The sequence below is a fragment of the Schistocerca gregaria genome, chromosome 5 (genome assembly GCF_023897955.1).
Source record: "Schistocerca gregaria isolate iqSchGreg1 chromosome 5, iqSchGreg1.2, whole genome shotgun sequence".
NCBI lineage: Eukaryota > Metazoa > Arthropoda > Insecta > Orthoptera > Acrididae > Schistocerca > Schistocerca gregaria.
In genome coordinates this window covers 554,622,267-554,642,324 of record NC_064924.1, presented here as the reverse complement: position 1 = coordinate 554,642,324, position 20,058 = coordinate 554,622,267, and the positions used below count along the sequence as shown (strand labels likewise).

Below are 20,058 nucleotides of genomic sequence, written 5' to 3'. Positions count from 1 at the left end.
AGCTATCCCTGCCTAGCCACTTTGCACTTCCTGTCAATTTTACTTTTGAGACTTTTGTATTCCTTTTTGGCTGCTTCATTTATTGCATTTTTATATTTTCTCCTTTCATCAATTAAATTCAATATCTCTTCTGTTATCCAAGGATTTCTACTAGCCTTCATCTTTTTACTTACTTGATCCTCTGGTGCCTTCACTATTTCATCCCTCAAATCTAACCATTCTTCTTCTACTGTATTTCTTTCCCCCAGGGGAGCGGTGTGCTGACCACATGTTCGCTCCTTATCTGCATCAAGTGGCACCTATGAGCGGTGGCTGACACACTGTTGGGTCAGTACTATATGGCCTTCCGAAGCCTCTTCGGACGGAGAGAGCATCACTTCTTTAATCTCCGGCAGTTTGCTTATCTGAAAAATGGCCGTGGTTCTGTGTTCCCGTTAGACTGCAGGTCCCAAATAACAAGTAGTTAAGTTGGTTCCGAGGTCAATAGGGCCGCACTAGTAAAGCACTTTCGTGCTGTAACCGACGTCTTGTCAAATGGTTCTGATGGCTCTGAGCACTATGGGAGTTAACATCTGAGGTCATCAGTCCGCTAGAACGTAGAACTGCTTAAACCTAACTAACCTACGGACATCACACACATCCATGCCCTGCGACCGTAGCAGTCGCGTGATTCCGTAGTGTAGCTCCTAGAACCGGTTGACCACCACGGCCGGCGACTTTCTTGTCAACGAGGGCTTTGTCTTCAGCTTACTGACGGATGTGTTTGTTGTTCGTTGTCCAGGACTGCCAGCGGCTGTCGGACGAGGCGCTCAAGCACGTGTCGACGGGCCTGACGACGCTCAAGAGCATCAACCTGAGCTTCTGCATCTCCATCACCGACAGCGGGCTCAAGCACCTGGCCAAGATGGCGTCGCTGCGCGAGCTCAACCTGCGCGCGTGTGACAACATCTCGGACGTGGGCATGGCGTACCTGGCGGAGGGCGGGTCGCGCGTCTCGCACCTCGACGTCAGCTTCTGCGACAAGATCGGCGACCAGGCGCTGGCGCACGTGTCGCAGGGGCTGTTCCACCTGCGCTCGCTCTCGCTGTCCGCGTGCCAGATCTCGGACGAGGGCGTGTGCCGCGTCGCCGAGACGCTGCACGACCTCGAGACGCTCAACATCGGCCAGTGCAACCGCATCACCGACAAGGGGCTCACCACCATCGCCGAGTCGCTGCGCCACCTGCGCTGCATCGACCTGTACGGCTGCACGCGCATCACGACGCAGGGCCTGGAGCGCATCATGCGGCTGCCGCAGCTGAGCACGCTCAACCTGGGCCTGTGGCACGTCAGGTGAGCCGCCGGTGCCGTTCACTGAGTCGACGCCCGCTCTCCTACTCGTCGCCGTGCTGTTCGCTCACTAGTCCCGTGCCGTGACGCCCGCCGGACACCGACGACCGCCCCGTGCCGAGCGTCAACTGTCACGGACACATCCTGCCGCGTCGGTTGTCGAGGCTGCTGCTGCTCTGGTCAGTTACGAGTTGAAGCAGCACGGCCGAGGACCATAAGGACATTGCCTCGGCTGACAATAGCACTTTCTCCACGCTTGCTCGTATCTCGTCAAGTTATCAGCTCCCCACGTTGTTGCAGGTGCAATAGACTGAGATTAGGATATATGTACATATAAAAATACATGGTGCTGTTCAAGGACTCAGTGCGGTTCTCTGTCGAATCACCAACTCTAAATGTCATCAGTGTCACACACTGTCGATATACAATAGTATATTAATACACTGTGATGCACCGTTTACTCTCTGCTAGCAAGCTTTCAGGTGACTGTCATCTACAGATTAGGCCACCCTGCTGGGGCAGCTATTCCACAACTGTCAGACAGATATATTGTGTTTTGTGCACCAGCAGTTACGCTACTCACTCGTACTGTGTCAGTTCTCCACCTTGCAACCCGAGTCTCCTCCACCGTAAATTCCTCAACAAGTGGACGTCGACAGACTAGTTTAAGGGTCTGACATCTACACCTACACAATGAATGGGCTACTGCGCCCTGTGCTGGTTCTGGATAACTGACTTGCCATTACACGGAGCTTCACTTGTTGGTGGCCAGCCACGCAGATGATTAATCGGCGCCTTACTGGATGAAGCATTTCCATGAACACCGACAATAAATTATTTCATCTTCGGTAGTTGCCGTCCCCGGAAGCTGCAGTGGTCCTCGAGCTGAGAGGCAGAATGAAAGCGCTAGTGAAGTTGTGAGAGGCATTTGCTGCCGGCCAGCATGCCGTACTGTCGCAGAACTGGAGAGTTGCAGTGCACAGCGGGCCTATAATAAAAACTGGAGAGGCTGACAGCGTACTGTGAACTCTTGTGTATTGATTTTCAGCTTTTGTAAAGTTGAGTGGTTGCTGCTGTACACCGCCTTCTGGACACATCTCTGCCCAACAGCTCTTGCTCAAGAATTTTACTACTGCTGCAATTATCTGCTACGCGTGTATTTTGTTCTTGGGCACTTGTACTTTTCACCTCACAAGGTTCATGCTGCAGTATGGTAAATAGTATGACTGACTGCTAGTTCCATTCAAATGAGGGCGGAATACGTAAATCACTTCGGATACTAAGCCGATAATGTTCTTCAGTGCCACCTGTGGATCACCAGAGATGTCGACTGTTCGAGGTCCGTTCATCAGCAACACTGCAACGAAAGTAGTTCGCGGTAGTTGTTCGCTGTACTTTGTTCCGTGGTGGGACACGACACTCATAAGTTAGGCTGCTGACGGCGCAAGCAGGGCCCGTCGCGCCGGCTCACAAATTACACGTGTGGAGCTTCCCACTTGGAAATGTAACCATATTGCCTTTTAATCAAAATTAAAATTATTGTGTAAATTTTACCTCGTGAGTACGTTTGCATTTATTTAACTCCTAGTGTGTCATTTCTGTTCTCAACCACATCTTCTACCTTCCAATTTGATCAGTTCCTTTCTCTGCGTACAGTACAGCCAGGCTTAACGAAAAATGAATCAGGTTTTACGTACATATAAAATCCCTCCTTCCACTTATTTATGAAAAATATGGGTTCTTCTTACATTTTATACCGACTTTTCCACGACACCAGACGACACACGCGGTGTTCGTAGTCTGTCCTTTTCAGTGAAGGCAGCGTGTTTGTTAGCATTCTTTAACTTGCCCATCTCTCCATATTCAACGAATTGTTTTCGACTTTCAATCCAGACTTCAGGAACGTTCCGATAGCCGTTGAAATTGTACCGCAATCAGTGTTATTTGTCGCCAGCGAGTGGCTCCTTTGGTATACGAAAGGCGTTTACCTGCGCAGCTACTGAAATTCGTGTTCTGTCTGACAGCTGGAGCAACCTCTTACACCTTCCTCGGAGTAGCACCTTAATCTAGATGTTAGTACAACCACTGGTTCTGTCCCAACAAACGGGCTTTGTGCAATTGATCCACTTGCAAGCTTATGCAGTGAAACACTGAGTTCGTACTTGGATTCAGTTGTCCTTACACGTGCTCCAGTTGCCTTATTTATAAACAAGCCCTGGAAGGTCAACAGAACTCATGCGGCGTGCCTACATTGTAGAGGGTCTGTCATTGTTTGGTACGTAGAGTCACAGTTGGTGTCCAACCCAGCAGATTTAACATTTGGGTTGGATGCTACTGCGTGTTGATCGGGTTGGTCGTCCACTTCTCCTTCGTCAGGATGTCCATCAACATTGTCATCTGGTGGTTCTTGCACATCAATTGCGACACATTCAACTGGTCTCAGTTGCTGTGCGAGATCCCACATGTTGCCCACGTCTGGTCTGATTGTATAATGTAAGTCTGGAACTGGTAATCATTCATAGAATCTGTGCGTTGCTTGTGATACCATTACCAAGAAACCTGTCGTTGCTGCTAATTCATCAGCAGACGGGAGACGCATCGGACGGAACTTGTGACGTGTCCCGTCTGGGTCTTGCAAGTTTCCGATGCCTCTCAGATACTCATAGACAACTGAGTGGAGCGGGTATTCTCTGCTACTGATTTAACACACCAAGTTCCTCTCTTCTTCTTGCGAACGCCCATCGTGCTCGCGGATCGCGGCAATCCGACACCCCAGAGGTGTTTCATGTTGTAGTATAAGTACACTCCTTCAGAGATGAACTCCTTACCCGTGGCAACTGTCGCACATCACGGTGAACTCCTTCTCCCCAGCTTCTTCTAGAAATCCCTCATCTCTTTCGATGACGAAAGCTTCTTGCCATAATGGGTCGTTAGTTAATGGTGAAGCTGTCTTTGAGAGGTGTTGGGGTTCTGGTACGCCGGGCGGCACCTGAGCTGCCGTCCCTCCAATCCTTGGTGTAGGTCTCGGTGGGTTCTGTCTCGCCGGCCTCGGCTGCTGGAGGTTCTTCTCGTGGGGGCTTCCTCATGTCTACCTCCTTGCACGCTTCCGCGCCCTCTACGTTCGCCTCGTCCTCCCTGACGGGGCGCACTTTGGCTGCTCCATCCTCCTTGATTCTCCCTGGCTCTCCGGTCTAGCTCCCTGCACTCATTGCCGCACCCGCGTAGCGATATGTCCTCTGTGAGCGCAAACACTGTCAAGGGCTCTCTGAGAAATGTTCTGATCACTTGCTCTTTGTCAAAATGTTTAGAAAACTTGTAACAGAATTAAAGTATTGCGTCAGTATTTGTTATTCTAACAAATAGTAAAGGATTTTGTATTGGTGCTGAGGCGTACTCAGAACATATTAAATAAGTTGTGGAATGTTTCTAAGCACATAACAGCCCTCCCTCGTTCTTGCTTTCACATGGAGTTACTTACAGAAGTTGTGCGAATCTAAAGTGGAAAGTGTCAGTAAGGAAAATGATTCCGGGACGTGCAAAAAACTGATTGTTAAAGAGTTATCACTTCTGAACCTGCACCTTACCTTAGATAGCATCACTGGACTTACGAATTTAGATGAAACGATTGAAACTTATTATACTGCTGGGAAATCATTAAGCTCTTTTTTCTGTTCTTTTCATGGTTTCATTTAAACAGTTCTTTATCCCTATTGTAGAATAATATTTTTTAGCTTATACAACTGATAGCTAACTTCCTCATTTGTGACTTCAGAAATGCAGTCACATAATTCACATTGCGTTAATTTTTGTTCTTTGTGGAGTAAATACGTTGAGTTGGAGTAAAAAGAAATATTATAATTCCCTTGCTCTCTTTGGCAACTGAAAATGAACTGCCGTAGTTCTGACTGATCTCTTTTGTAGTCAGAAAAGAACCTCTTTCCATGAATGCTTCTTATCCCTTACAAAGTGCTTGAGACACTTTTACACCATTTCTCATCCTAATTTTTCTGAAGGTATTCATCATTCACTAGTCATCTAATACTTTGTTACACATTCAGCAGTGCTTATCACTGGATCGGTACTGAAGGTATTGAATGTTGTCTGCAGGTCATTTTAGCGAACAGTCCCAAAATCCATTTGACATGATTTAGTAATTGCTGTTTTTTCTACTTTTCAGATAAGTTGTCTGGAAAGGAGTGATATTGAAATTATTTTCAGCTTAGAAAAATATTTGTACCCTTAGTGACAGCAACGAATACCATTTTCGTTCTAAGACAACAATTGTACTTAATTCGACCTAATTTAAGTCCAACAGTGACGTTCAGATTGGTTTGCAGTGAAACTGTTGGAGTTTTCATGAAGCCAAATGAGGAAAAACAGAAAAAGAACCAGCAAATAATTGGACAAATTCTTGATTAGGCAACTGCCCAATAGCAATGGCACCCCATATGAAAGAAAAAATTAATTCTCAGCTATCTTTAATAATCATAGCCTCGATATCCGGATTCGTATTCGACAGCAGTGGATTCCTATTCCTATCTGACCATTCGGAATTAAATTGTCTGTGGCTTCCTTGAAAGTTGAGTGAATGTTCGGATGGTTTCATCATCAAAGCTGCAACAAACTCCAAATCATATAATATCCCTGACTAGTGATCGAAACATGTACAGCATGCCAGGCCTGGAATTTCCTACCTTCAATGACTTGGGGCATTAAAGTCGGTAACTTTTTTCACTGCAGAGGCGGAATGGATTCAGTCGGTCTACATGGTCATGCCACTGCGTCCTGGAATGTGGCACAACGCTATTTGGCTAACGACTAGAAGTCTTTTGGGTTGTGTTAATTATTCATTTAATTGTCGATATGTTTCGAAATTCATAACTTCAGTTTTCCGCTGTTTTGTCATGTAAGATGTTTTAGACGTTTCGCATTGGAATGATTACTCTCTTATAACTACAAATTGAAGCTCTTGGTGCTGCAGCGGAAGTAGTATCAAATGGTAATTTAATTCTTTAATTTTGTGTAATTTTCTTGTGTAAAAGAGCCTGCAGTGTATCTAAATCCTGAAACGCATCGCGAAATAAAATAGTAAAAAACTACTTTATATTAATTAAAAAGCGTATAACAGAATTACTTTATGCATTGGTAGGTCCGTAGGTGTTTTAACTGGACAATGAGGGGACGTAAGCCTCTGCGAGAAAATACAGGGGAAAATGAATTCCGTTATGCTTCGCGCCATTTAGCCACGCAGTTACGTAGGTGGAATTCTGCGGCCAAGTTTTCTCCCTACTAGTCACGGACGAACCGTGCGTGGCGTCCGAGTACTCGGTTAAACATCGTTATCCCCGGTACGAGAGCTGCTGCCACGCCGCCGCGCACCGGCTTTCGAAAGCCGCGAGCCTGGCTGGCTGGCTGTTGGCTCCGCCGTGGATGGCGTCGGCGCGTCACGCCGCTACTGCGCATGCGCTAGCTGCTCCACAGGGTTGCCGCGCCCGAGTTCTTTCGTGGCCGCGTCGGCCGATTTCGATCGCAGCTTTATAGCGCCACGAAACCTCGTGCAGGCTCGCTCGCACGATCCTTTCCCATACAAACACAACGCACAGGGTCCCATTTGGTCGGGAGTCCGAAAATACCCCAAAAAAAGTTTTGTATCTTAATTGCACTGTAGTATTTACGCTTTGCTATAGTCATTTGTTTCTCGCAGATTCTTGAGCAGCAACATTGAAGTACCAAAAAAAAAAAAAAAAAAAGCAAGCGCGTAGTATCCATCTGGTATTTAATGCTTCCCAACTTCCTTTATGTAAAAATATTCGAGTAACTATCCGTTTTTAAAATGAAGCTATGTTGCCAGTCATTAAAATCATATTGTTATGACATGTTTCGCAGACGTAGTTGAGCCTTCTAGTAACAACGTTGGATTTTAGTTCGTCAATACTTTACATTTGTCAGTTTTCCATTTATCATTGAAAGCTACGTTGCGTTCCCGAGAGCTCCGCTGATGAACTAAATTACAAGATTGCCACTTGAAAAAGAAAAGAAAAGAAAGAGCCAATCTTGCGAATTACGTCGTTAACAACAATATATTTTTCGTGACTGGCCACTGACTCGTTATTTTAACATTTAAACGCACAGTCATGGACAATATCATCAGAATCTGTATTTCTTAACACACAACATTGAATAGAGTACTAAAAGAGAGCTACTGAAAATGTGTATTAAATTTGACAATGAGGCGCTTCGCAAAGACAACTGTGAAACCTGTTGTTACAGTAGAACACGAAATCTGCCCCATCAGGACAGCTTCAACCACACCACGGATCACGGGAATTTTACCCTGCTATGGAGATAAAACGGGCAGAGAGACTGTGGCATACTTCGTGGCTAATTTGTGAAACGTTTCACAGCGAACATTTCGACTTGCTGCCCGTTGCACTAAAAACGACAGTTGGCTGTATTTGTCAGTGATTTGAAAAGCTACGCCAGTTTGTTGGGACAGAACACAGCGGAAAAGTTTTCGATGCACAAGTATTGGTATTTAAAGGGTATGGTATTTAAAGGGTATTAAAGATTGCGACAAATTTTGAGGTTCAAGTTAATGAACATCAGATTCCTTAGACAATGGCTGTACTAATTTGCGGCTCTAGGTGTAACAGTTTTCTGATTTTGACTAACAAAGTCAAGCGTATGTTAGACAGTGACGAAGAATAACTGATAAAAATACGTGTCCTACGCGAATGGTAGGCGTCAGAGAAATAGCCGAACTGTTTGCACCTCAGGCTAAACATGGGGGGACCTGTTGTTTTAAGCAAAGTGGTATGCAACATTTCAGTCAATTTAAACAATTCAGTGGGTCATGGGGTTTTTTATTCCTTTCTGTAAATATAGCGTAAATGATGCGTTGTGATTTAGTTCCGGAATGAAGTGCGGTATGTCAGTTTTAATAAAGGATGGAGAAGAAAATCGTACGGTAATTTTTTGTCTGTGAAGAGTAGGGGTGGCGAAGAGATTTTTAAAATTCCTAAATTCAGGCCTGTCACGAATCCTCCAGCCCATTCTGGAACACGTCACTAGCCTTTGCCCATTTCCACCTGTTGCATTCGTGTCCATGCGTCTTGCCCGCATTTCTACCTTAACCTCTCAAATTCCATAATCTTTCCGCCGTTCGCAACATCTTTGACCGGAGCAATTGCGATGTTGTTTCTACAGACAATGCTGCACCGTGCTTTGCAGGTGGCATTACAGTGCCTCCTTCCACAGTTGGCGATTTTTTACTAAAATTATTAACTTGCTCAATCACTCAGTTCCTTTCGCATTGTGTTATAATTGCTTCTATAGGGAACAGAAAAATCTGACCATAGTTCTTCATCATGAAGTACAAAAGCATATTCACATAGCCATGTTTCCAGCCAATAGGAAGCCGTAATAAGCTCAAGGTTTGTTAAACATCGATATTAAATACTTCCTCACTTACTTCAGCACGAAAAACTACAATGTGTCCGTTTAGAACTGTCGGAAATAGGCCTTAGGAGATAGAACGACGGGCAAATGGACAAGGGAGGCAAAAAGATCCGCGATCGATGCTCACTCAACAACTGACTACGCAGGTTCGATCACTGAAACTATTTACTATGTACGTTTAGTCATCATTTGTTTCCCTGTCCATTAAAGAAACATCAAGTGTAGCAAGGGCGTCCACGGATTTGCCGGGGAGGGGGGTCTTATTTTGGGTATTTTCGGAGAGAAATTGCGACTTTTAAGTAACCATGAAAAGTTCCAATTCCGACCCTGTTGAAAACCTATGTAATACTGACTATTAAGTCATTTTGTCGAAAGAAAAACACCTGAATTCAGTTTTTTTTTCCTTTCCCTGAGAGGTTGGGAGGAGGTACTCCTATTAGAGAACTTGTGCTGCAGATAAGAGTATGCACTAGGACGAGAACAAAACTTACAAAGTCCATATGTGTGGTAGGAAGTGCCTGAGAAAGTGCATTGAAGCCTCCAGCGCTCAGCTTTTGTCTGGCACTTTCAAGAGTTGGAGGGCCTTAATGCCAGATTGAAACTGAATCCGAAACAATCAGGCGTGCCCTGTAGTTTGTTTGTAGATCACCATTTCACTCCTTACGTTGTGTCACGGAGATTGCCATCTGCACAGACTATACCGGGAAATTCACCCGAGTATCAGTTTGTATGGGGAGTCATACATCAGTCTGCACCACCATTGTTATAATATTTAACAAAACTTCAAGCAATATGTATATAATTAAATTTAAAGAAAGACACTTTTTGCACTTGGAGCAGACATATATGCGTATAACTGACAGATGGTAACAGCTGAGATCGGCGATTTGGTCATGATTTACGTCATCGACATGAGTACTGTACTGCTGATCAGCGGGAATAACGATCAGCGTAATTTGTTAGTGGAAATATTGCCCAGGAGTAGACTGCAAACATGAAGCTTTGATGTAGGAGTGTGCGATAGACTGTGAAATCCTCCTGTTAGCAGATTTTTAAATTACGTAGGTAGAGATTGTTGTAATAGAGGTAGTGATGAATGAATAGGACAAGTTGATTATTCCCTTTTTGGCGTGAAAGATTAACGCTTTTAAAATAGGTCTTACTGTACAAAAGGGCGCTGTAATGAAAGTGATGCGGTATAAAGCTAAGAATGGCGCCAGTCGAGAAAGAAATGAAAGTACTGTTAGTGATTTATAGGAGTTCACAAGAGGCTGCGAAATAAAAAAACGATTGATGAAATCGAAGGACGGACGATCTTTGTCATTATACTTGAGTAGAATTTATCGTGGTGTTCACCATCACACGAAAAGTAACGGTGTGTAGTAGAAAAGACTGCGAAGAAGGGATGTGTGAGTTTGTAGAGTAAGTGCCGCTATTTAAGGGCGTATATAACTATGCTGAAATCAATACGCTATAGTGAATGTTTGGTGACAAGAAGTGGAAATTTCTTTTAAAATTTATTTCAAAATTCATTCTGATGTGCAAGATAAATGGAGGACTTTTTTTGTAGCGAGACATGACGATCGGTCCCGGTAATTTAACTGCGCCTCATGGCTAATTTCGTTTTAGTGACAAATATTTTTTCCGGTGTTCACTGGTGAGAGTGATTCCGCACCCTGTTTCGTTCTGGTGTATTGTAGATAGTCTCCCACGGTGAGGTAGATACTTCGTGCGACCAGAGCATCTGCGACGCAAATGCTGGCCTCAGATTCTCGAGAACATACCGACGCAACCTTGGACAATGCGGTGTCTTACGTAAACGTGGAATTGCTAATGCGGTACTAGGCGGTTCTCAATCGGTAGCAAGTGGTTCTGCAATATCGCGGCCTCCTGAAACGACGGATTGTTGTCGGGGCCCGTCCGGGCTGCTTGGTTTGCGGCGAACGACAGCCTCGACTGATGGCCGCGTGTTCTCCTCGCGTAATGTATGCGAGTGCGCGGCAGCGCCTGGGTAATTTCAAATGCTGATGCAGTCGGCTGTACAAGCAACTCACGCATGAGAAACCGCCTTGTCCGTCGCAGACTTGTTGGCTAGTGCGTGCACGCGGGATGCTCCTCCAGACATCGGCCAAACTTCCTGCGCAGGGCGCGCGCTCGGTTCCTGGTGAGGAATGGCTTCCAGCGGAGACACACGCCAGTCGCCGTCTATTTCCTGTCAGCTGCGTAGCCGAAGCTGCCCCGATAGGTGCTATCAGCGAGCTTCCGATAAGACGTCCAATTACTCCTCTGTTCGATCGCGTCGTGCATGCAGGAGCGGTAGAATCCAGTGATAACGCAAAGACGCGAGACTGCTGCTTATCCGACTCACAGAACGATATAGCAAAGTAGTTGAACGCCGGAGTGAACTTTCAGAGAAGCTGAGACCAAATAATGGTCAAGCCCGTGACCGAAGCCTTTGCTCTGCTGAGCTGAAGACCTCTTTCCGCGATCTCGGTCAGTGACGTTTATTCGCCGAGCGCATTGCACGATTTGTAATTAACTCGGACCCGTGGTACCGTTTCTCCGAGATAGAGCCGACATGAATGTCCTGGGTGTTTTGGTGACGTGACTCGTCACCATCCTCATGTGCGAGGACATCTCAGTAGCACCTGGCGAGCGCTAAAGCGTTACCTCATCGAAATGTTTTGCCAGCAAGACACTCGCTGTCCATTGCATGCCCAGCAACTTGTCTCGCAGCTACAATGCCACAACTTTATGTAAAAGTAGAATCTGAACGATTTTTCAGTTTTCGTAGTCAGTGCTACTTTATTCGCCCTTCGGAACTGTTTAACGCTGTTACGCAGTCACTTCCCTACTGAAACTGGAAACCTACCGTAAAGAGGAGGATGCAGCAGAAATAAAACCTTTGTAATTTCTACTAAACATTCATTTACTTTCTATGTGAAATTTGACTTCTGCTCCCTTCTGCTGGCTGCGTACAAGATACGAATGTTTTCAGACTGTTGAATTCGCGAATATCCGTCACAAGTGAGACATTTGAAAAGATTAGCAACACTGATTGGCATACATACATTTCGAAGTCAGAGCTCACCCAACGAGAAATTCGAACACAGGTTATGCACAGACGCAGAGCCGTAGTCTAATTCTCACCGAGCGAGATGGCGCAGTGGTTAGACACTGGACTCGCATTCGGGAGGACGACGGTTCAATCCCGCGTCCGGCCATCCTGATTTAGGTTTTCCGTGATTTCCCTAAATCGCTCCGGGCGAATGCCGGGATGGTTCCTTTCAAAGGGCACGGCCGACTTCCTTCCCCGTCCTTCCCTAATCCCATGAGACCGACAACCTCGCTGTCTGGTCTCCTTCCCCAAACAACCCAACCCTCTACAACAATCTGCTTTATATATTCTATTGGAGATTTACCATTCCGGACTGTGTGGGCTAAAAAATAGAGCCCAGTGCTCTCGCAAATTTCGTCCCATAGAGATTTTGCAACCGTGCTGTCTTTTAATTTCGTGGTGACTTGTCGAATCCTCGACTTACGTCCTTCGCTGGCTATATTTCGTACACGAGGTCTTGATATTTGTCATTTTGGTTGCTAGTTGATGTACCCACTGATGCAAGAATTCTAATGTTGTCGCGGCTGGAAGACGACGTCGGCCTTGAGCAGAGTGCTCGCCCTGGACAGCTGCCGGCATCCGGCCGCCCTCGTAACAGGAAACGCAGGGAGGGAAACCAGGAATAGAATAGCCGCGGGCGTCTCTTATCGCGAGTCGAGGCGGCTGGCGATGCAAAGGTGTGGACTTTCTCTGCTGGCACGCAGCGGACGCTTCAAAATAAGCGTGACGTCACAGCCGGCTGGCAGCCTACTGCTGGGGGGGGGGGGGGGGGGGGGTTGTCGCTATGAGCAGCGAAGCGTGGGCGACGGGTCGGTCGTGCTACTCTAAAGCCGTTGCTGCCACCTGCGGTGCCCCCAGTACACTTCGTACCCTTCTCGTTTCTGTGTTCCCCTCACACTGTTCCTCTCTGTAGGCTCTTCATTGCAGTTCCCTTCCAAGTCACATACTTTCGCAGAAACATCTGAAGACATGCGCGGAAAAACGGTCTAACCCTTAAACTTGGAAATAAGCGTCGCAATCTACGAGGGTTGGAACTTTAAAAGTGGCAACTATTTATTTACAGCTCGTACAAAATAATTACGTTTTTAAAAGTTTTGTGGCCGAGCTCTTCTAGACGCCTCAGTCCAGAACCGCGCTGCTGCTATGGTCGCAGGTTCGAATCCTGTCTCGGGCATGGATGTGTGTGATGACCTTAGATAGTTCTAAGTCTAGGGGACTGATGACCTCAGATGTTAAGTGCCATAGTGCTCAGAGTTATTTGAACCATTTTCTTCAAAATTTTACTGACCTTCAGGGTAGTCACCAGCATTGTGTATAACCCATTGTCGGCGATGTTGGAAGTCGTAGGATACTCTTAGCAGTGCCAATTGTGTCGAAAGTTCGAGTGGCGTGGTCTATTGCCCGACGAATTTGTACCAGTTCTGAAGCGAATGCCGTGAAGTGTTTCCTTTAGTTTAGAAATCGAGTTGAAATTAAGAGGGCTTTAGTCAGGGGAGTGCAGTAGGTGATAAAGCACTTAGCAGCCCCATGAGTCAAATACATCAGTAACAGCTTGCACTGTACGTGCTTGAGCATTGTCCCACAAAATGATGGTCAGGTGCTGCAGAAAGTGTCATCAGCTCTGTTTCTATGCTGTTCATTTTTTGGACACAACCTGCAATCAGCTGAGAGACAGAAGTGATGACACTTTTTGCAGGACCTCACCCTCATTTTGCAGGACAATGCGCAAGCTGACCGATTGAGCTGCTAAGTGCTGTACCACACTCTCCTCACTTGAGCACTCGTGAGTTCAACTCGATTTCTAAACTGAAGGAAACACTTCACCGCTTTCGCTTCAGAATTGCTACAAATTCGCCAGGCAGGAGACCGCACTGTTCGAACAGTCAACACAACTGGCACTGCTAAGAGTACTCTATGACTTCCACATTTTGTGATGTATAAAAAGTTTGTATGCTAGAAGCCAATAAAAAGGAAAAAACACTTCCACATCGCTGGCAACGGTTTATACACAATGCCTGTGGTATTTTTTTTTTCTTTATTGTAATTTGACTCCCCAAAATGGTGCAGGCTGGCAGCGGCACAATACGCCGCTCTTCAGCCATGCTGGTGGGACTTTGAAGGTCACTAAAACTTTGAAACACGTATCTATTTTGTACGAGCTGTAACTAAACAGTTGCCACTACTAAAATGCTAACCCTCGATTTCTGGGTACGGTAACTATCAAAATACAAGAGATAAGCGTTGCCATCTGCTGCTGGGTATGTGAACTACCACAACTGACATTGTTCTCACCCCTAAATACCACGTACGGGTGAGACCAGTGTCACTTTTGATAGTTCCCGTACCCACCAACAGATGGGCACACATATCTCTAATCTTTTACATTTGCGGGTTAGCCCGCATTCCCGCGTATGTCTTCATTTGTTCACTACTCCCTACTGGTGATTCGTACGTATTTTACGATATTCACAGGAGAAATAACACCACTGTTGTACTACATTTATTCCCGAACTGACAGCACATTGTCATCAGTTGTAACCTTTAATTCTTACAGGTCAGCATTGTGTAAATGCCGGAATAGGCCATATGGAATAGCCGATGAAAGCATTGCGTCAGAACGCATGATTTCGATTTAATTTGGACTGGAAATGTAAGTTGGATTCTGTTCATTAATAAACAAGTCGAGAAAGTTAAAAATTCCTATCCCTTGTAAGATTAGCCAAATATCTCCCCTACAGTCAATTTCCAGTACTATGTTTCTGTTCTTGTGACAGTCAGCTGACACGCTTGATGTCATTTTACATTCTATTCACATTTATTACTTTTTGCTGAATTATTGTATCAATACTACTAAATTTGCCGGACTGTTTTACAACTTCTGTTCAGATTTTTTTTCTCCCAGTAAAATCCGTGGAAGCATGACCAAACTCAAAGAATCTCCTATTACAGTCCCATTTCCTCCGGTGCCCACGTACTGCCCTTGTATATTGTTAAGAATGAGTATTGTTGCTCATTAGTTAGCACTCCCTAGCTTCTTCAAATACAACTGGTCAAAACGGAATGAGGTATTTGCGCCATGGCACGTGCTAGTCGCACTCGGTCAACCCTAGCCCACCTTCGTCGTCTTGGTAGCAGCCTGTGAGGCTGACATGAGAACCCCTGTAAAGAAGCAGGCAACCAGTGACTGAGAGAAGCCGTGGAAGCCCTGTAGTAGCTCTGCACGTGAGCCAGGCTAAGGAAGCTCCACGTTCACTGCAGAGGGCTGAAGGTCAGTTCGGTGTAGCTATGTGAGATATGGGGGGTGAGTTACGTGTTAGTTTCTCTGCGATTCTCTCTCTCACTGCAGGTATCTGCTCATCATGCTTCTGAAATTAGGTAGTTATTTCTCTATTAAGTTTGCTGCTAAGACAAGCAGTGTATGTATGCGCTCTTGTTGACCTCTGTATAATGCAAATATTTTACATAAAACCGGAACAGTGCCACAAGCATTACCTGAAAAGACTCCATCTGTTTCATCAGTGTTTTTTATTTTCTTCTGATAGTTGTTCAGTACTCATGTCTCTTTTATCTGCTTTAGATTCTTGCTTGTTCTTGTTCTGCTTCTTGTTCTTCTTGTTGCTACTCACCAGAATTTAAACAGTCGGATAGAGTGTTCAGCAGCAGTTGAAAACAATCTTCAGAGATTCATTCATCAGTTAGATCATTTGTATCTCTGAAGAATTTGTTTTTGTGAGGCCCTTGCAGTCTCTCACCAAAACAACCTTTCAGGCACAAACGACAAAATAGTAATGAAGCCATATTCATAACAGTACTTAAATAATTCTGGAGATTGAAAGATTTAATTTCACTTGCTTTAAATGCGTAGTGTTCCTGAATTGGTTGACTGCAAACAAATTTCCATCTTCTATTCGGTTTATCATGAAAGTGGTTATTTTCCATATCAGATTATACTACTGGCGTCGTCTATTCACATTCTGTATACCAATAACAGTTGTCACAAATAACCCAAAAAGTAAAGGTTGGCGTATGTCATCAATGTGTTTGAGACAAAATGTATGTTTAAGATTAGTTCTAATTAAATTATGTCAACATGTTATGATAACAATACCCCAATCACGCTTAGAAAGTATACGCATGTTATCTTGGCCAGAAGAAACTTTCTGATTTACTACCGCATATCATTAAACGCATGAAGTAATCAAAGTCTACATTTAGTATTTGATCAGTTAAACTACGTAACAAATTCAGTAAATCTTGGAGCATAATATCAAGTGGAATTAAAGAAGCTTTACGATATAGAAGCCCTTATTGCAAGCAGATAGGTGTAAAAATGTGTTCAGCTCATGTAAATCAAAAGTTGTAATAATTATTGGTTCTTTAATACGCGATAAGATCTCATCAAACTGATCTGGTGGAATAAGTCCTTCTTCACACGGATTCTCTTCATCGGAAGTGTTTTGAGTTTCCCTTGCTAGTTTTTGACCCTTGTTTGTGCATTCTGTAATTGGCCAATTTTTCGAGACAAATCATTTGATTTTTCGGCTTGACAAGCTTAATGATCATCACATCCAGTGTTTTTTTAAAGTAAACTGTCGTTGGACATAGCTTTACTACTCTGATTCTACTGCGTTGACTCTACATCTGAACTTCGTGCGTACCCACGCGTTTCTCTTTCACTGTCACATCAGTGCTACGTTTCCGTACACCAATTCCATCTGCAACACTTCATAATGTTCATTTTGTGAACCACGGAAAGCAAAGAAATTTCATCAATAATTCATGTTCTACACAGCTACTTTTTGCCTTTATAGACCCTCATTTGAGCGCATGGAACTGTTGCCAATATTTGTGTCTACACTGTTTTCTTCGCCAGTTTGTCATCTATCTTGTATCGGTACACACTTTATTCTCGCTATTATTTCTTACACGTTTTCTTTCCCAGTTTCAATATATACTGTTATGCATTTCTCAGATGGTGATGACCACACTCAACGTTGCTTAAACTCGATCGTGTTATCTATACATGTTAATATTCAAATACTTGCACTAACACATAACAAAAGTATATTCAGTTGTAGATGACAAACTGGTAACGAAAACAGGGCTATGCCAACCGTTAACGGTTTGGTCACTCATTCATTCGTAAAGCACATTGATGGTAAGACCAATTTTATTTCTCGTACGGATAGTGTGTGCAAAAAAACAAACGTTTTGTAGAACATCTACAGGAGCATTATAGAGATTGTATCTGTCGCGACTTCTTTTCATGTTGCAATCGTGTCGTAAAAGCAAAGATAAGCGAAGTAGTGGTTTTGCTTCGAATGTTCTTGCGAAGGACCATACCAACACAATATTTTCTGAGAGACAATTTAATAGCAAACAGTACCTGTGGAGAAGAGGCATGACATTTTAGAACCGCCCAGAGCACTCTAAGTCAATACCAGATTATGTTCACATCTATAAAATTGTTTTTGGTAACATTTTGACATGACAGTCAACTGATTTCCGTTTTCAAGCAACTGATAGTGGGTTCATGCAGTCTAACTAACTCCATGTGAATGGCATTTGCTCCTACCTCAGTATATCCCTTTCCTGATAAATCTGCCACAACATCCCGCTTTCTAAAAAGGAAATTAATAATTCGTTTGCCCCAGGTACTAAATGGTATGTTGCACTTCACAGCTGCCTGCATTTCTTTAAGATATAGTTTAGTTGGTCACGTGGTATCTGTCTGTCGTCGCTCTAAAGTTTTAATCGAGCTTTTATTCGTCTAATACTGGTTTTTCCTCGTTTCATCTTTAATCCATGCAGTCATCCGAAAAACTGTGTCACAGCTACATAAAATTCTTTGGTGAAAATAAGTACATCTAGTAATCTATGAAGCTACTCATTGCAAGACTTCCGGGCTTTGTCTCTAATACAGAATTATTCCCAGAAGCGAGTTTTCTTATGAGATGCAGCGAGCATTGACATTCAGCCTCGTAGAGGACATTTCTCTCTCTCTCTCTCTCTCTCTCTCTCTCTCTCTCTCTAGCTATCCAACTCTTTGCAGAAAGCGACGTTCCGAAGCAGACCGCCTGCGGTGGGAATCAAGAGCCCACGAGCGTAAATATTCACGCCAGTTGCCAAATAATATCGGTATACGAAATTTATCGCTTCGCGCGCGCCGCGCAGGCAACTGACAATATGTCAAGAGCGAAATCCGGGCTTGTAATTCTTCATATGCAACAAGTGGTCATAATCGACGCCGAACAATACGTCCCCCTTTAAAGAGAAAAAAAAAAAGGTCCGCGCGCTTGTGTAGATAGACGATAACTGCAGAGAGATAAAACAAAAAAATAGCTGCCGAAAGAACTGGCTGTGTACTGTACTGCGTGTGCGCTTTTTGTGTGTATGTGTGTGGAAAGTCCCCACCGGTTGTCTTTCTTTCCGTTTGACCGACAGCTCCACGGTGCCTATCTGAGCCGGCGCCACACCTGTTTGTTCAGTTGAGTTTTCTCGTTTTTTCTGTTGTGTTTTGTTCTTTACTCTGAAGTGTTTGTTTCCGTTACTATATTCGGGCGTGCCTCAACGTGTTTTTTTTATGTACACGCCAATGTTTTTACAGTTTACTCGCTCGTTGTGTTACGTGTTGTTTGGAAAGGAAAGTGGTTGTATTGTCCATTCCTTTGCTGCCACAGACCCGAAATGTGAGGTCAGTGTTTTTCTCCTGTTTGTTGAGAAAGGAAAGCGCAAGTCTTACATCGAATAGTGAAGTCTCTTGTGTACAGAGAATAATAGTATATTGTTGACTTGTTGGAAGTTACGTTTTCTTTTTCTTCACAAGTGCGTCTCAGTAACTCACCAAAGACCGAGACGCCCCGTGCGTGAATAGAAACGTATTTTGTTTCGCGAAGCCTAATGCGGACGAGTCTGAAAGAAGAACTGAGACTGACTCGAGGCGACAAGTGGGTGCTGTTTGTGTACTGATAGTAAGTAGATCACTACTGTATAAAGCATCGCTCGTGTGTTGTCAATTTTTTATTTTCCTAATTTCTAGAAGAAATAAGAGATCAACAAGCTACCAAAAGATGTGCTTTTTGGTTGCAGGTTAGTTTGTTTTTCTCGTCTGTGATTTCTCCATCGAAAATGAAACGCGACCAAAACATAGATTAATTTTATATCAGTTACCTTATTTAAGGAGCCTTGTACAGTTTTAGCATAATAAAGTTACTTGTAAAAATTGAAAATATTACGTACAATATTCATCACTGCAAAAGTATACAGCTCCATCGTTTGTATGTACTCATTAGAATACTGGTAAGAACTAAAGTGTATATTGAAATGCAACCATTAAATCAAACTGATCTATAATTTCCTTGATATTTACATGTTCATATTATATTTTTGTCGCATAGCATTCCGATAAAGCCAAAAGACGTGTACCTATACTTAAGTTCGTTACAATACATGATTTATAAAATCAAATATTTTTTTTATTTTAAAAGCACCCTAGTATTCAATAGAGAAAAGTTCAGCTCTCTACAGTACAATGCGAGAAGTTTTCTTTGTATTCGCACGTAAAACTTCACTGATCCAGTATATAAAACCACCTTACTAGCTTACGGATTGTGATCCTCCTTACTCCTGAAAACAGTTTTCAGCACAGAAAACCTAGTTATCACTACTACACAGTGAATATAATTCTACTTGATGATTGCTTGGTTTTGGATGATGTAAAACTCTATTTTTACTAATGCAGCGGAAGCAAGTTCCAGTCAATCACAAAGGAAGAAGAATGAAGAAAAAAGTTCTTATATCCTATTAACTGGTCCGTGACATGCTATGAGACAGCTGATATTATGAAACTATATTTTGCTGAGCTATACCCGTAAGAAGGTAGTTTAGCCACTTTAGCTCTGAAGTTTATTAAGTCACCTATACACTCGAAATTTCGATACCTAGGCGGTTCTTGAGTTCACGAAGACTCACTGTCCACAACTAAAATGTGCCTGACTGTATGTATTGCAGTTTTATTGTGGTGGATAACAGTTCATGACACCCGTGCTCCCAGCCGTCTCTACTGAACTATGCGTGGCAGTCTCCAAGAATCACTGTTAAAAATTAGCACAACCGTAGTAACTTAAAAGCACCAAGAAAATCATTCGAAGCAC

At 43.8% G+C, this 20,058-nt stretch overlaps 1 protein-coding gene across 1 annotated transcript in view; it reads left to right on the top strand.

Annotated features, from left to right (window-relative positions):
* The window catches only part of LOC126271864 (F-box/LRR-repeat protein 14), a 73,173-nt gene extending 53,801 nt beyond the window's left edge, over window positions 1-19,372 (top strand). The window contains exon 2 of the mRNA XM_049974202.1: window positions 782-19,372. Coding sequence (XP_049830159.1) covers window positions 782-1,336 — 555 coding nt within the window. The 3' untranslated portion in view covers window positions 1,337-19,372. The remainder of the gene's footprint in view (window positions 1-781) is intronic.
* The last annotated feature ends 686 nt before the right edge of the window (window positions 19,373-20,058 follow it).